We start from the raw sequence: 16,461 nt of genomic DNA on the forward strand, positions 1-16,461 counted from the left end.
GAGCACAATACAATATGGGTTAGGAGGGGCACAGGGTGAGGAGAAGGAAGAAAGCTAGCTTTAGTTAGCCAAATTAGACAGGAACAGTAGTTGTATCAAGGGAGGAGTTGTGTATTCACCTTCTCACAGTGTGTCCAGTCCAACAAGAAATGAGAAACTGCCAGACCTGGCTCTTAGAAACGAGGTGGACCAAACAGATCAATTGTCAATAGGGAAGCATTTAGGGGGTAGTGATCATTGAATCATACAGTTTAACATGACAGTGAGAAAGAACAATGACCCATCGAGAGTAAGAACAAATAACTATGATTCTATGAAGCTTATAACTGAGGGAGAGCCAACTTCAAATGGGTAAGAATGAAACTAGGCAAGATAGACTGAGATCACAACTGAATAATGGGCTACCTTCAAAATGAAGATGATTTGCACACAATCTAAGTATATTTGCTAATTAAATCATTATTTAAATATAAATAATATCTTGAATTATGAAGCAAGTGAGGACATCTGTCACTAAGTCATTATGCAGAATCCGAGAGCCAGTGACAACATGAGGGGCCAAATGGCCTTCTCCTGCACTATAATTCTGAAAACAAGGGGACACATCCTTAAAAATCAAAGCTTATCAATTCAAGGATAATGTCAGGTGGCACCTGCCTGTGGAAATCAGAAACTGTGTTGTGTTTTAAATAAAAGTGAGATTTTAAAAGCTACGGAAACAAGGCAGCTCGAGAGGTGTGGAGGTCCTGGTCAGCCATGATCATAAAGAATGGCAGAAAAGGCTAAAGAGCTTGTGTCCTCTTCTGATCTTTCTGTAGTTGGATACCCAGTTTCACACCTGTTTTGAAGGAAGCACCTATAATAATCCAATTCTTTACCAGAGACAGCAGCAAATGTGGAACATGGAGTGATGACTCAAATGGTATATAATAAGTTAAGAGGAAGCTAGACAATTGCATGAGGAAGAAAGGGAGAGAGGGATGATGTAACATTTGAGATGAAACTTCAACACAGATTAGATTGGCTCAATACAGATCAGTAACACTACAATTGTGGAACTACCTACAATATCAATGAATGAATGTGAGAATTGGCAATAAGGTCATTAAGGAGTAAGAGAAAAAACATTCCAGCTGTAAGATTCTCAGGCTGATAAGTTCAAGGACAATGGCAAGAAACAGGTTTCACAATTTCAATAAATAAAGGTTGTGGAACACAACTTTCTTTTTATATAATAGACATGAGCAGCCCCTGACAAGGCCAGTAAATGCTGCAAATCCCTAAATGCCCTGAAGAAAGGGGTACTGAGACACCTTATTGAATTATTGAAGTCCTTGGGGTATAAGGGAGGGAAGTGAAGGATTTTGACCCAGTGATAGTGAACAAACAGTGGTATATTTCTAAGTCAGGATGGTATGAGCCTTGGAGAAGAACCTGGAGGTAGAGGTGTTCCCAAGTACATGCTTTTTTTCAAAAAAGTGGTAGTGTTTTTGTGTTTCATAAGTGATGTTGAAAAGGTCTTGGCGAGTTGCTGCATTGTATCTTGTAGATGGTATGCACTACTGCTCCTGTGTGCCGATAGTGAAGCGAGTGCATGCTGAAGGTGGCCAATTTTTGATTTCTTTTTATTCATTGATCGATCGATATGGGCATCACCGGCTAGGTCAGCATTTATTACCCATCCCTACTTGCCCAGAGGACAGTTAAGAGTCAATCACAATGAAACAGATGAGGTTTTAAAATAAATCAACAATAATGGCATGGTTGCAGTAGGCTGTTTATTCAAAATTTTTTATTAAATTCAAATTTCACATCGCAATGGTGGAATTCAAAACCAGGACCCCAGAATATTAGCTTGAGGTTCTGATTACTAGTGATATTACCACTACACTATCGCCTCTCTTAAAATACCAAAGACGGGAATAAAACCAATATTTATTCCGTATTTATACTGTCATACAGTTTTTCTCTTAAATTTCTTGTAAATTACCCTGATGAGTGCAACACAAAAAAGCTTTCACAGCTTTTTGAAAGAAAAGTGTCTTTTTCAGCAACATTCAGTTCTGTAATACTGAATGACTATTTATAAACCTGGAAATATTCAGCTAAAGTACAATAATATTAATAATTATGCAAAATGCAATGAGACGTTAAGACTTGAAGGGACTATTAATCAATAACAATCTCAAACAAATAACTTAAGATGTCAATCTGACTAGTTCTTGGTGTTGACGCAACTGGGGAGATTTTACAAATGCGACATTTTTCCCATCTTGTGACTGGACAGTGATTGCATCATGCAAACTATTTTATAGGCTTTTCTATTAGTGTAAATCCTTCCTAAATGTAATCCCACTCACATTCATACTTCAGCATATTGCTACAAATTTTTTTCCCAAGCTGTTTAGATATTGACCATTCAGACATTTTAAAAAAACAGTTTACCCCTATGAAGGCCATCACAATTGAGAAAATGCAGGTTTCCTCACCAATATTACAAATGTTAAATACATTGGTTGTAATCAATGCATCTATTCATTTTTGGGGTTTAGCTTTTCTGAACAAGGTCAGGATTGGCTTTTTCCAAGTATGTTGTGTGCAATTTATTACTTGCACTGCACTCTGCAACATCCAGTTAAATCAAGATCACCTTAAAAGTTAAAGGTTTGTGAAATAACTGCAGCAGAAGCAGTGAAACAAACCAAATGATATTCTAACCCCATATCTTGTAATTTCCCTTACTCATATCTCTATTTACAATTAAAATGGGGTAAAGGAGAAATACAACATTTCCTATAAAGCCAGTTTGCTTTCTCTGTATAAAGCATATGACAAGAATATTAATTCCATAGAAACTGAAGATGAGAAGGCCACCACTGGATTCACCACAACAGAGTTCATCTAATTTCACAGCAAAGAAATGGGTGTTCCCCAAACACTTTGTTGCATCATTATGAATTTGCATTTTAAAATATCAATACAAGAGTGGCTTAAAAGCAGAGAAACAACAAGATGATTAATCTGTGATGGAGGCATGATAAAAAAAATGTTTTCACATTACACAAAGCTCGCAATGGCTGTAATCTCAAGTACTCTGTAGGAAACAGTTATACAAACAGCTTCAAAGATCTGACTTTATGTGCTTAAACCTAATTGTCCAACCAGTTAGAACCTAATCATTCCACATTACATTGGCAACATTACCATTACATTACCATTACAACACCACAAGCTAGTGGAAACTAATTTCCCTATCAGTGATATCGTCCTGATGAAATGAAATGGCCAGCTTTATCAGACAAGTTGGAAACAAGTTGCATTGTAAAACAATGAATACTTTCAGCTGAACCATTTTTCTTTAAACAAATAAGAGATGTGGAATAATTAGACCAGAGATGGAGTTGGGGCCACTTCTGAGAGTTACTTTTCAGAAGGAAGGTTCATGAGGGTGCAATGGAGATTTATTAGAATAGTACTAGGAGTGAGGAACTTCAGTTAACATGGAGAGACTGGAGAAGCTGAAGAAGGTGGAGGGATGTCCTGAAGAGGTCTCATACTGGACTCTAAATCATAACTCAATTTCTCTCTCTCCCAATACTACCAAGCACCTGTTGAGTTTTTCAAGCACTTTGCTTTTATTAAAATTACCAGATTCCACAACACTTTGCTTTTGTTTCAGGATAACAAGAGATCTGACAGATGTAAAATATGATGAAGGCTCAAGAATAAATGAGGAGAAATGTCCAGCGGCAGGAGGACTGAGAGTCACATAATGCAACTGAATTTCAAAATGTGATACTCTATCCACAAACAAGAATTAGAAAGTCTATCATGTAGTTATGGTTGATTGGATAAATAGACTAAAGGGTAGGGCAATAAATAAACACTGAGGAAACATTTAAAGAAACAATTCAAAACTTCCAATAAAAATACATTCCATTAAAAACTAAAAGTCAGTCAGAAAGAGCCACCTGTGGATTACTAAAGTGGTTAAGGAGAGTATTGCATTAAAACAAGAAGCTTATAATGTTGCAAAGAATACCAATCAGTCTGAAGACTGAGGAAAATAAGAACTAAACTAAATAGTGGGAAGGGGTTGCTTAAATTGCACAGAAATTATTGAAAAACGTAAAAGGTGGGGAGTGCTCAGCAAGCTTTGAAGTTTCCAGAACAAGTAATAAGGCAAAATTTGGTAACTTCAGGCATAGCAGACAAGGGAACAACTATGAATGGGGGGTGGGGGCAGTCAATTTAGGATTGAGGGTGTTGTAATTGCATGCACGGAGCATACAAAACAAGGTAAATGAATTTGTAGCATAGATTGGAATTGGCTGGTGCAATGCTGTGGGTATTACAGAGACGTGCCTGCAAGGAGATCAGGGCTGGGAACTAAATATCCAAAGATACATGTCCTATTGAAAGGACAAAAATGACAGGCAGGAAAATCGAAGTTTTGGCAAAAGCTCTTCATCAGGAATGAGTTTGGAAGCCTCGGAGTGGAGAGATAAATGGGAGAGGGGTGAGGCTACAGGGAAGGTAGCTGAGAGTGCAATAGATGGATGAAGGTGGGCGTAAAGGTGATAGGTCGGAGAGGAGGGTGGAGTGGATATGTGGGATGGAAGTGGAAGAGAGAGAGGTGGGACAGGTCACCAGGGTGGTGCTAAGCTGGAAGGTTGGAATTGGGATAAGGTGGGGGGAGGGTAAATGAGGAAACTGGTGACACTCACATTGATGCCATGGGGTTGGAGGGTCCAGAGGTGGAAAGTGAGGCATTCTTCCTCCAGACATCAGGTGGTAAGGGGGTGGCGATAGAGGAGACCCAGGACCTGCATGTCCTCAGCGAAATTGGGGGGGGGGGGGGGGGGTTAGAGTGTTCGGCCACAGGGTGGTGGGGTTTGTTGGTGCAGGTATCCCGGAGATGGTTCTCTAAAGCGCTCTGCGAGAAGGCGTCCTGTCTCTCCAATGTGGAGGAGACTGCATCGGGAGCAACAGATACAGTAAATGATATGTGGAAGTGCAGGTGAAACTTTGATGGATGTGGAAGGCTCCTTTGGAGCCTTGGACAGAGGTGAGGAGGGATGTGTGGGCGCAGGTTTTGCAATTCCTGCGATGGCAGGGAAAGGTACTGGTAGGGGAGGGTGGGTTGTTGGAAGGCGTGGACCCCTCCCAGCACCTTCCCCAACAACTACACCTCCCCCCTCACCTCCGTCCAAGGCCCCAAAGGAGTCTTCCACATCCATCAAAGTTTCACCTGCACTTCCGCACGTCATTTACTGTATCTGTTGCTCCCAATGCAGTCTCCTCTATATTGGGGAGACAGGACGCCTACTCGCAGAGTGCTTCAGAGAACACCTGCGGGACATCCGCACCAACAAACACCACTGCCCCATGGCCAAACACTTCAACTCCCCCTCCCACTCCACCGAGGACATGCAGGTCTTGGGCCTTCTTCATCGCCACTCCCTCACCACTCAATGGCTCATCTTCCGCCTCGGGACTCTCCAACCCCATGGCATCAATATGAGTTTCACCAGTTTCCACATTTCCCCTTCACCCCACCTTATCCTAGTTCCAATCTTCCAGCTCAGCACTGCCCTCATGACCTGCTCCACCTTCCACCCCACCTATCCACTCTACGCTCCCCTCCCACCTATCCACTCTACGCTCCCCTCCCACCTATCACCTTTACCCCCATCTCCATCCACCTACTGCACTCTCAGCTATTTTCCCTGTCGCCCCACCCCTCTCCCATTTATCTCTCCACCCCCGAGGCTCCCAGCCTCATTCTTGATGAAGGGCTTTTGCCTGAAATGTTGATTCTCCTGCTCCTTGGATGCTGCCTGACCTGCTGTGCTTTTCCAACACTACACTCTTGACTCTAAGCTCCAGCATCTGCAGTCCCCGCTTTCGCCTAGAGGTGCCTTGTTAGTAAGACATGAAATGGAGTCAATAGTGAAAAGTGATATAGGGTCAGAAGGTGTGGAATCTGTGTGGGTAGAGTTGAGGAATTACAAAGGGATAAAAGACCCTGATGGGAGTTGTGCACAGGCCTCCTAGCAGCAGTCAGGAAGTGGGAAGAAAACAAATCAGGGGATAGCAAGGGCTTGAAAGAAAGACACAATTACAATAATCATGGGGGACTTCAATATGAGGTGGACTGGGAAAAATCAGGTTGGTTGCCAATCCCAAAACAAGGAATTCATGGAATGTCTATGAGATGTATATTTGGAGCAGTTTATGGTACAGCCCATTAGGGAACCAGACAATTCTGGATCTAGTGATGAGACAGACTTGATTAGGGAGCGTAATGTGAAAGAACCCAGAGATGGCACTGACTATTGTAAGATGTTTGAGAGTTTGAGGAAGAAGTTAGAATCAGATGTAATAGTATTATAATTTTGAGTAACAGTAACTACAAAGACACGAGGGAGAGGCTGGCCAGAGTTGATTGGAAGGGTAGTCTAGCAGGGAAGACAGTGGAACAGCAATGCCAAGGGATTTTGAGGGGGTAATTCAGGAGGCTTAGCAGAAATTCTCTCCAAGGAGGAAGAAACATATTAAGGGGAGGATGAGGCAACCATAGCTGATGAGGAAAGCTAAGGATAGTGGTGCAGAGATAGTGTCCCTACCTCTGAGCCAGGAGGCGTGGGTTCAAGACCCACCTACTCCAGAGGTGTGCAATAACATCACTGAACAGATTGATTTATAAATCTAAAAGCAACACAAAATCAATATGATGGAGATTAGTGGGAAGCCAGAGGATTGGGAAGCTTTTAAAAACCAGCAGAGGATAACCAAAAAAAGGAATAAGGCTGGAGATGTTGAAAAATGTAAGTAAGCTAGCTGATAAAAGAAATTTGCAGGAGTGTTTTTTAAGATATCTAAAAGGTTTGAGAGATGCAGCAGTGGACATTGGACAACTGAAAAATTAGGCTGGAGAAGTAGTAATGGGGGGGACAAAGAAATTGTGGAGGAACTGAACTGGTATTTCGCATCAGTCTTCCGGGTGGAAGAGTAAGGGCCACTTTTGGAACATTGTGTGCAATTCTGGTCTCTCTCCTATTGGAAGGATGTTGTGAAACTTGAGGGAATACAAAAAAGATTCAGAAGGATGTTGTCAGGATTGGAGGATTTCAACTTTAGGGAAAGGCTGGATAGGCAGGAGATGTTTTCCCTGGAGCGTCGGATGCTGAGGGGTGACCTTAGAGGTTTTTAAAATAACGAGGGGCATGGAGAGGGTAAACAGACAAGGTCGTTTCCCCAGGTGGGGTAGTCCAGAACTAGAGGGCATGGGTTTAGGGTGAGAGGGGAGAAATTTAATAGGGACAAATTGTTCATGCAGAGAGTGGTGCGTATATGGAATGAGCTGCCAGAGGAAGTGGTGGAGGTTGGTACAATTACAATATTTCATTGGATGGGTATATAAATAGGAAGGCTCAGAGGAATATCGGCCAAGTGCTGTCAAATGGGACTAGATTAGGTTAGGATATCTGGTCGGCATGGACGAGTTGGACCAAAGGGTCTGTTTCCATGCTGTATGTCTCTATGACTCTATGATACCAGCAGCATACCAGAACTTCAAAAACGTCAGGAACAGAGGAGGGTGTAGTGATCATTACGAGGGAGAAGATGCTGGGAAATTGCAATATCTAAAGATGGATAAATTATCCAGACCAGATGGACTACACCCCACAGTACTGAAGGAATAGCTGAGGGGATTATAGAGGCATTGGAGGTGATCTTTCAGGAATCACTGGAGTTGTGGAAACTTCCAGAAGACTGGAAAATGACTAATGTAATATCCCTGTTTAAAGATGGAAGGAGGCAGAAGACAGGAAAGAAAAAGCCAGTTGGTAATTTGTATGAATTTAGAGCTCATTATTAAGAATGAGATTGCAGAGTCCCTGAAAGTGCATTGTAAAACAGAGTGGAGTCAGCACAGTTTTATCAAGGGCAGGTCACACCAGGCAAATCTATTGCAATTCTTTGAGGAAGTAAAAAACAAGATAGACAAAGGAGAGCTAGTGGATGAGATTTTTTTTTGAAAATCCAAATACATGTTTGAGAGTTTGAGGGAGAAATTAGAATCAGATGCAATGATCAGATGCACTCTCTGGATTGGTGGTACTGGAAGAGCACAGCAGTTCAGGCAGCAACCGAGGAGCAGCACGGATGCTGCCTGAACTGCTGTGCTCTTCCAGAACCACCAATCCAAAATCTGGTTTCCAGCATCTGCAGTCATTGTTTTTACCTAGATGCACTCTCTGACCAAGTGCTGAACAGGAGGCTGCGAAATAAAATAAGAACCCATGGTGTTAGGGGCAAAGTACTGGCATGGATGGAGGATAGGCTGACTGGCAGAAGACAGTGAGTGGGGATAAAGGAGTCTTTCGCAAGATGGCAGCCAGTGACGAGTGGAGCTCCACAGTGGTCTGGGTTGGGACCACAACTATTCACATGATAGATCAACGCTCTGAACAAAGAGACTGAGGGCATTATTGCTATGTTTGCAGATGGAACAAAGATAGGTGGAGGGACAGCTAGGAACAGGGAAGTTGGGCAAAGAAGTGGCAGATGGAATTCAATATGGGAAAGTGAGAGGTTACGCACATTGGTAGGAAGAATAGAGGCATAGACAATTTTCAAAATGGGGAACTTAGGACTCCTAGTTTAGGATTTGGTTAAGGTTAACATGAAAGTTTAGTTGGTTGTTAGGAAATCAAATGCAATGTTAGCATTCAATAGACAATAGACAATAGGTGCAGGAGTAGGCCATTCAGCCCTTCGAGCCTGCACCGCCATTCAATATAATCATGGCTGATCATTCCTAATCAGTATCCTGTTCCTGCCTTATCTCCATAACCCTTGATTCCACTATCTTTGAGAGCTCTATCCAACTCCTTCTTAAATGAATCCAGAGAGTGGGCTTCCACTGCCCCCTGTGGCAGAGCATTCCACACAGCCACCACTCTGTGAAGAAGTTTCTCCTGAGCTCTGTCCTAAATGGTCTACCCCGTATTTTTAAGCTGTGTCCTCTGGTTCGGCACTCACCCATCAGTGGAAATATGTTTCCTACTGCCAGAGTGTCCAATCCTTTCATAATCTTATACGTCTCAATCAGATCCCCTCTCAATCTTCGAAACTCAAAGGTATACAAGCCCAGTCGCTTCAGTCTTTCAGTGTAAGGTAATCCTGCCATTCCAGGAATTGACCTCGTGAACCTACGCTGCACTCCCTCAATAGCCAGAATGTCTTTTCTCAAATTTGGAGACCAGAACTGCACATAGTACTCCAGGTGTGGTCTCACCAGGGCCCTGTACAGCTGCAGAAGCACCTCTTTGCTTCTATACTCAATTCCTCTTGTTATGAAGGCCAGCATGCTATTAGCCTTCTTCACTACCTGCTGTACCTGCATGCTTGCCTTCATTGACTGGTGTACAAGAACACCCAGATCTCTCTGTACTGCCCCTTTACATAAATTGATTCCATTGAGGTAGTAGTCTGCCTTCCTGTTCTTGCTACCAAAGTGGATAACCATACATTTATCCACATTAAACTGCATCTGCCATGCATCTGCCCACTCACCTAACTTGTCCAGGTCACCTTGTAATCTCCTAACATCCTCATCACTTTTCACCCTGCCACCTAGCTTTGTATCATCAGCAAATTTGCTAATGTTATTGCTGATACCATCTTCTATATCATTAACATATATTGTAAAAAGCTGTGGTCCCAGCACGGATCCCTGCGGTACCCCACTGGTCACTGCCTGCCATTCCGAAATGGAGCCGTTTATCACTACCCTTTGTTTCCTATTAGCCAACCAATTTTCAATCCAATCTAGTACTTTGCCCCCAATACCATGCACCCTAATTTTACTCACTAACCTCCTGTGTGGGACTTTATCAAAAGCTTTCTGAAAGTCCAGGTACACTACATCTACTGGATTTCCCTCATCCAACTTCATAGTTACATCCTCAAAAAATTCAAGAAGATTAGTCAAGCATGATTTCCCCTCCATAAATCCATGCTGACTCTGTCCTATCCTGTTACTACTATCCAGATGTGCAGTAATTTCATCCTTTATAATAGACTCCAGCATCTTTCCCACCACTGAGGTCAGACTAACTGGTCTATAATTACCTGCTTTCTCTCGCCCACCTTTCTTAAAAAGTGGTATAACATTTGCCACCCTCCAATCCTCAGGAACCGACCCCGAATCTATTGAACTCTGGAAAATAATCACCAACGCATCCACGATTTCCCGAGCCACCTCCTTCAGTACCCTGGGATGCAGACCATCAGGCCCCGGAGACTTATCAACCTTCAGACCTAACAGCTTCTCCGACACCAAATCCTGGCAAATATAAATTCCCTTAAGTTCAGGTCCTTCAGCCACTGTTACCTCAGGGAGATTGCTTGTATCTTCCCAAGTGAACACAGATCTGAAGTACCCATTTAATTCCTCTGCCATTTCTTTGTTCCTAGTAATATATTCCCCTGTTTCTGTCTTCAAGGGCCCAATTTTTGTCCTAACCATTTTTTTGCCTTTCACATACCTAAAAAAGCTTTTACTATCCTCCTTAATATTCTTGGCCAGTTTACCTTCGTACCTCATTTTTCCTCTGCGTATTTCCTTCTTAGTAATCCTCTGTTGCTCTTTAAAAGCTTCCCAGTCCTCAGTTTTCCCACTTATCTTAGCTATGTTATACTTATCCCAGAGGGCTAGAATTCAAGAACAATGATATACTGCTGAGGCTGCAGAAGGCTCTGATCAGACTGCATTTGGAATATTGAGCATTCTTGGGCCCCATATCTAAGGATGAATGTGCTGGCATTGGAGGAGACCCAGAGGAGGTTTACAAGAATGATCACAGGGGTGAAGGGCTTGTCATATGAACAGTAGTTCAGGATTCAGGGTCTGTACTTCATGGAGTTTAGCAGGATGAAGGGGATCGGATTGAAACTTACAGAATTTTGGGAGGCCTGGATACAGCAGACATCAAGAAGATGTTTCCAATCATATGAGAGACCCAAAGTGAGAGGAGAAGGAATTTCTTCAGCCAGAGAGTAGTTAACTACTCTCTGCAGAGGGCTGTGGAGGCCAAGTCACTGAGTGTACTTGTGACACAGATTGATAGGTTCTTGACTGGTAAATGGATCAAGGCTTACTGGGAAGAGGCAGGAGAACAGGGCTGAGAAAGGTATCAACCATGATCGAATAATGGAGCAGACTGATTGGGCCAAATGGCTAATTCTGTTCCTACATCTTATGGTCTCATGGAAACTAGCAAAGTGCATATAAAGGGAAAACAAAAGGAATATGAATTAATCAAGAATATGAAAAGATCATCAGGCTTTAGTAGTATATTAAAAGGAGAGTAACTGAATGAAACATTAGTCACTTAGAAGCACAGAGAGGAGAAAGGGAAAATGCAAGTGTGTTGAAAACAGAAAGTTTACTAAACTAACAGAAGGAGTATGGGTTGTCCTATGAGCAAATGGTGAACAGATTGGGTTTGTATCCACTGGAGTTTTTGAAGAGTTAAAGAGTGACTTGATTAAAACATACAAGATCCTGAAGGGGCTTGACAGGGTGGCTGGGGAAAGGGTGTTTTCTCAAACCGGACGATCTAAAACTAGGGCCACCCCATTTAAGACGATGATAATCTTAATAAACAGCAGAATGCAACAGAACAAGTGGCCTATATCTGTTTCTAATTCATATGTCTATATAATTTGAAGGTCTTATTACAATTACTCAAAGTTTGATGAGACCACATGGAGTAGTATGTGCATTTTTAGTCTCTGTATTTAAACAAGGATAATTACATTACAGCAGTACAGCAAAGGCTCACTACACTGTCCCCTAGGACATATGGGTTGTAATGTGACAAGAGACTGATTGAATTTGGCCAATATTCTCTGGAGTTTTGAAAAATATTGGATGATGTCATGAAAACATACTAGGGATTTTAAAGGGACTGTTTCCCTTGCTGGATAATCTAGAACTATGGATATGCTCTCAGGCTAAGGGTCGAATCATTTGGGACTGAAAAGGTAGAGAAACAGGTCCACTCAATCAGTTGCAAATCTTTGGAATTCTCCACCCCTGAGGATGCAAACATTCCACTGTGGAATATATTTAAGGCAATCAAAGGACTGAAAGGAGCCAGTGGGAGAGAAGAGTTCAAGATCAGCCATGATAGCGATGTTAGTCAGAATAGGCTCAGAGGAGGAAATGCTGAATGTCTTGAAACGCATAAAAGTGGATAAATCCCCAAGACCTGATCATGTGTATCCTATAACTCTGTGGGAAATGAGGGAAGTGATCGCTGGGTCCCTTGCTGAGATATTTGTATAATCGATAGCCACAGGTGAGGTGCCGAAAGACTGGAGGTTGGCTAACATGGTGCCACCATTGAAAAAAGGTGGTAAGGGCAAGCCAGAGAACTATAGACCAGATAGCCTGAAGTCGGTAGTGGGCAAGTTGTTGGAGGGAATCCTGAGGGACAGGGTGTACATGTATTCGGAAAGACAAGGACTGATTAGGATTAGTCAACATGGCTTTGTGTGTGGGAAATCATGTCTCACAAACTTGATTGGGTTTTTGGAAGAACAAAGAGGATTGATGAGGGCAGAGCAGTAGACATGATTTATATTGACTTCAGTAAGACATTCGACAAGGTTTCCCATGGGAGACTGGTGAGCAAGGTTAGATCTCATGGAATACAAGGAGAACTAGCCATTTGGATCCAGAACTGGCTCAAAGGTAGAAGACAGAGAGTGGTGGTGGAGGCTTGTTTTTCAGACTGGATGCCTGTGACCAGTGGAGTGCCACAAGGATTGGTGTTGGGTCCACTACTTTTCGTCATTTATATAAATGGTTTGGGTGTAAGCATAAGAGATATTGTTAGTAAGCTTGCAGATGACACCAAAATTGAAGGTGTAGTGGACAGCGAAGAGGGTTACCTCAGATTACAATGGGATCTTGATCAGATGGGCCAATGGGCTTGGAAGTGGCAGATGGAGTTTAGTTTAGATAAATGTGAGGTGCTGCATTTTGGGAAAGCAAATCTTAGCAGGACTTATACACTTAATGATAAGGTTCTAGGGAGTGTTGCTGAACAAAGAGACCATGGAGTGCAGGTTCATAGCTCCTTGAAAGTAGAGTCGCAGGTAGATAGGATAGTAAAGGAGGCGTTTGGTATGCTTTCTTTTATTGGTCAGAGTATTGAGTACAGGAGTTGGGAGGTCATGTTGCGGCCGTACAGGACATTGGTTAAGCCACTGTTGGAATATTGCGTGCAACTCTGGTCTCCTTCCTATTGGAAAGATGTTGTGAAACTTGAAAGGGTTCAGAAAAGATTTACAAGGATGTTGCCAGAGTTGGAGGATTTGAGCTACAGGGAGAGGTTGAACAGGCTGTTTTCCCTGGAGCGTCAGAGGCTGAGGGGTGACCTTACAGAGGTTTATAAAATCATGAGGGGCATGGACAGGATAAATAGACAAAGTTTTCCCCTGGGGTGGGGGAGTCCAGAACTAGAGGGCATAGGTTTAGGGCGAGAGGGGAAAGATATAAAAGAGACCTAAGGGGTAACTTTTTCACACAGATGTGGTATATGTATGGAATGAGCTACCAGAGGAAGTGATGGAGGTTAGTACAATTGCAATATCTAAAAGGCATGTGGATGAATATATGAATAGGAAGGCTTTAGAGGGATATAGGCCAGGTTCTGGCAAGTGGGTCTAGAATAGGTTGGAATATCTGGTCGGCATGGATGAGTTGGACCGAAGGGTCTGTTTCCATGTTGTACATCTCTATGACTCTAGGGCTTAATGATCTACTCCCTCTCCTAATTCTTGGATAATTACCTGAAGGGGACAGATGTGCAGAGCTATGGGCAAAGAATGATGGCTGGTGTTGGGAGAAGGATATTCAGATGGTGGGACTAATTGCAGACCACTTTCAAAAAGTCAGCACTTAGATTAAGTGGCCTCCTTCTGCTCTGCATCATTACATGGGGAATGAGGGGTGGAAAATCAGACTTAAGAAAAAGAAGGCATCAGGGAAGATATGTCAGTAGGAATTGCTCTGCCATTCAATAAGATCATGGTTGAACTGATTACTCCCTCTTGTCTACTGTTGTTAACCCTGCATCCACTGGAGTCTCAAAGCTGTCGGCCCATTTGCCTAGACAGCTACATTTGGTGGTCATTTCCTCCAACAGCTGAGGTCTTCACGAAGACCTCAACTTTCTCAACATCGCCCAAGACACAGGAACCCTCGGGTTAAATTCACCACCAGAAGGCATCTAGATGGGTACATGGATAGGAAGGGTTTGGAGGGTTTTGAGCCAAGTGCTGGCAGGTGGGACTAGTTTGGGTTGGGATATCAGGTCAGCATGGACGAATTGGACCAAAGGGTCTGTTTCCATCTCTATGTCTCTAAGTCATCTCCAAATGGAGAGAAAGTAGGTTAGATCACTCTAGGACTAGAGTGACTTTCACTTTTTTAAAAAAAGACTCTGCTTCCACTGCCTTTTGAGGAAGGATGTTCTGAATTATGGTTTGAACAGTGATCCCTGGTTCTAGATTCTCCCAGAAGAGGAGACATCCTCTCTCCACATTCACTCTGTCAAGACATCCCTCGCCCCAGAGCCCAGAAGATCAGGGATGCCTCTGAGTCTGGGGGGGGGGGGGGGGGGAAGAGCCGAAAACTGCCGAAGATACCCGAGTGATCCCGAATGGATCGCGACTCTCCCCGAGTGATGCCGAGCCTCCCCAGACTCACTCACCGGTATTTTTTGAAGAGCTGGTCCGATTCCCTGAAGCCGTTGTTAAGCAGCATGTTAATCCCCGCCAGCGCCAGCTCGGCGTCGTCCAGCTCCTGCTGGGGGCAGCTGCCGGTCGGTCCGGGTCCGAGCCCGAGCCCAGGCCCAGGGCCAGAGGGAGCCGAGCCCGAAGCCTCCCCCCGCCTGCGATCCATCACCTCAGCCGCCGGGGTCCGGTGAGACACCACCCGGGGCTCCGCGCTCTGGAATCCCCGTCCGGTTAAAACAAGAGATCTGTGAGGCTCGCCACAAGAAGGCGGTCCCGGTGCCAGTTACGGCCGGGTCCCGCCCAACGCCCCGCCCACATACACTAGGCCCCGCCCATAGATTCCATCCGCCCGCCCATACCAGATCCGCCCCCTATCATGGCTCCGCCTCTACATCCGGCCCGCCCCTACGGCCCCGCCCCCATGCCGCAGGCTTCGCCTAAACCCCTCCCCCCGGTCAAGGTTGCTCCCTTCCAGTCCGCTTACCTCTCGACGCGCGGGCGGTGCCATGACAACGAGGCCTGACGTCCTGCTCGACACCAGCCAATCAGCGACAACCCCGGGGGTGACCAACCGATTCGTGAACACACTCTCCCCACCCCCTGGGGACACAGTCCCAGCCCCGGGGGACACATTCTCCCCACCCCCTGGGGACACAGTCCCAGCCCCGGGGGACACACTCTCCCCACCCCCTGGGGACACTGTCCCAGCCCCGGGGACACACTCTCCCCACCCCCTGGGGACACTGTCCCAGCCCCGGGGGACACACTCTCCCCACCCCCTGGGGACACAGTCCCAGCCCCGGGGGACACACTCTCCCCACCCCCTGGGGACACTGTCCCAGCCCCGGGGACACACTCTCCCCACCCCCTGGGGACACTGTCCCAGCCCCGGGGGACACACTCTCCCCACTCCCTGGGGACACTGTCCCATCCCGGGGGACACACTCTCCCCACCCCCTGGGGACACTGTCCCATCCCGGGGGACACACTCTCCCCACCCCCTGGGGACACAGTCCCAGCCCCGGGGACACACTCTCCCCACCCCCTGGGGACACTGTCCCATCCCGGGGGACACACTCTCCCCACCCCCTGGGGACACAGTCCCAGCCCCGGGGACACACTCTCCCCACCCCCTGGGGACACAGTCCAAGCCCCGGGAGATAGACTGTCCCCACCCCCTGGGGACACAGTCCAAGCCCCGGGAGACACACTCTCCCCACCCCCTGGGGACACAGTCCCAGCCCCGGAGGACACACTCTCCCCACCCCCTGGGGACACAGTCCCAGCCCCGGGGACACACTCTCCCCACCCCCTGGGGACACAGTCCAAGCCCCGGGAGATAGACTGTCCCCACCCCCTGGGGACACAGTCCAAGCCCCGGGAGATAGACTGTCCCCACCCCCTGGGGACATAGTCCCAGCCCCGGGGGACACACTCTCCCCACCCCCTGGAGACACAGTCCCATCCCGGGGGACACACTCTCCCCACCCCCTGGGGACACTGTCCCAGCCCCGGGGGACACACTCTCCCCACCCCCTGGGGACACAGTCCCATCCCGGGGGACACACTCTCCCCACCCCCTGGGGACACTGTCCCAGCCCCGGGGGACACACTCTCCCCACCCCCTGGGGATACAGT

At 45.6% G+C, this 16,461-nt stretch overlaps 1 protein-coding gene across 1 annotated transcript in view; it reads right to left on the minus strand.

Annotated features, from left to right (window-relative positions):
* ttc39c (tetratricopeptide repeat domain 39C) overlaps positions 1 to 15,095 on the minus strand; it is a 108,769-nt gene extending 93,674 nt beyond the window's left edge. The window contains exon 1 of the mRNA XM_043687605.2: positions 14,799 to 15,095. Within this exon, the coding sequence (XP_043543540.2) occupies positions 14,799 to 14,989 (191 nt within the window). The 5' untranslated portion in view covers positions 14,990 to 15,095. The remainder of the gene's footprint in view (positions 1 to 14,798) is intronic.
* Between the last annotated feature and the right edge of the window lie 1,366 nt (positions 15,096 to 16,461).

Source organism: Chiloscyllium plagiosum, unplaced genomic scaffold (genome assembly GCF_037043375.1).
Source record: "Chiloscyllium plagiosum isolate Xiang-an unplaced genomic scaffold, Cpla_swu_hap1 HiC_scaffold_4, whole genome shotgun sequence".
Classification (NCBI taxonomy): Eukaryota; Metazoa; Chordata; class Chondrichthyes; order Orectolobiformes; family Hemiscylliidae; genus Chiloscyllium; species Chiloscyllium plagiosum.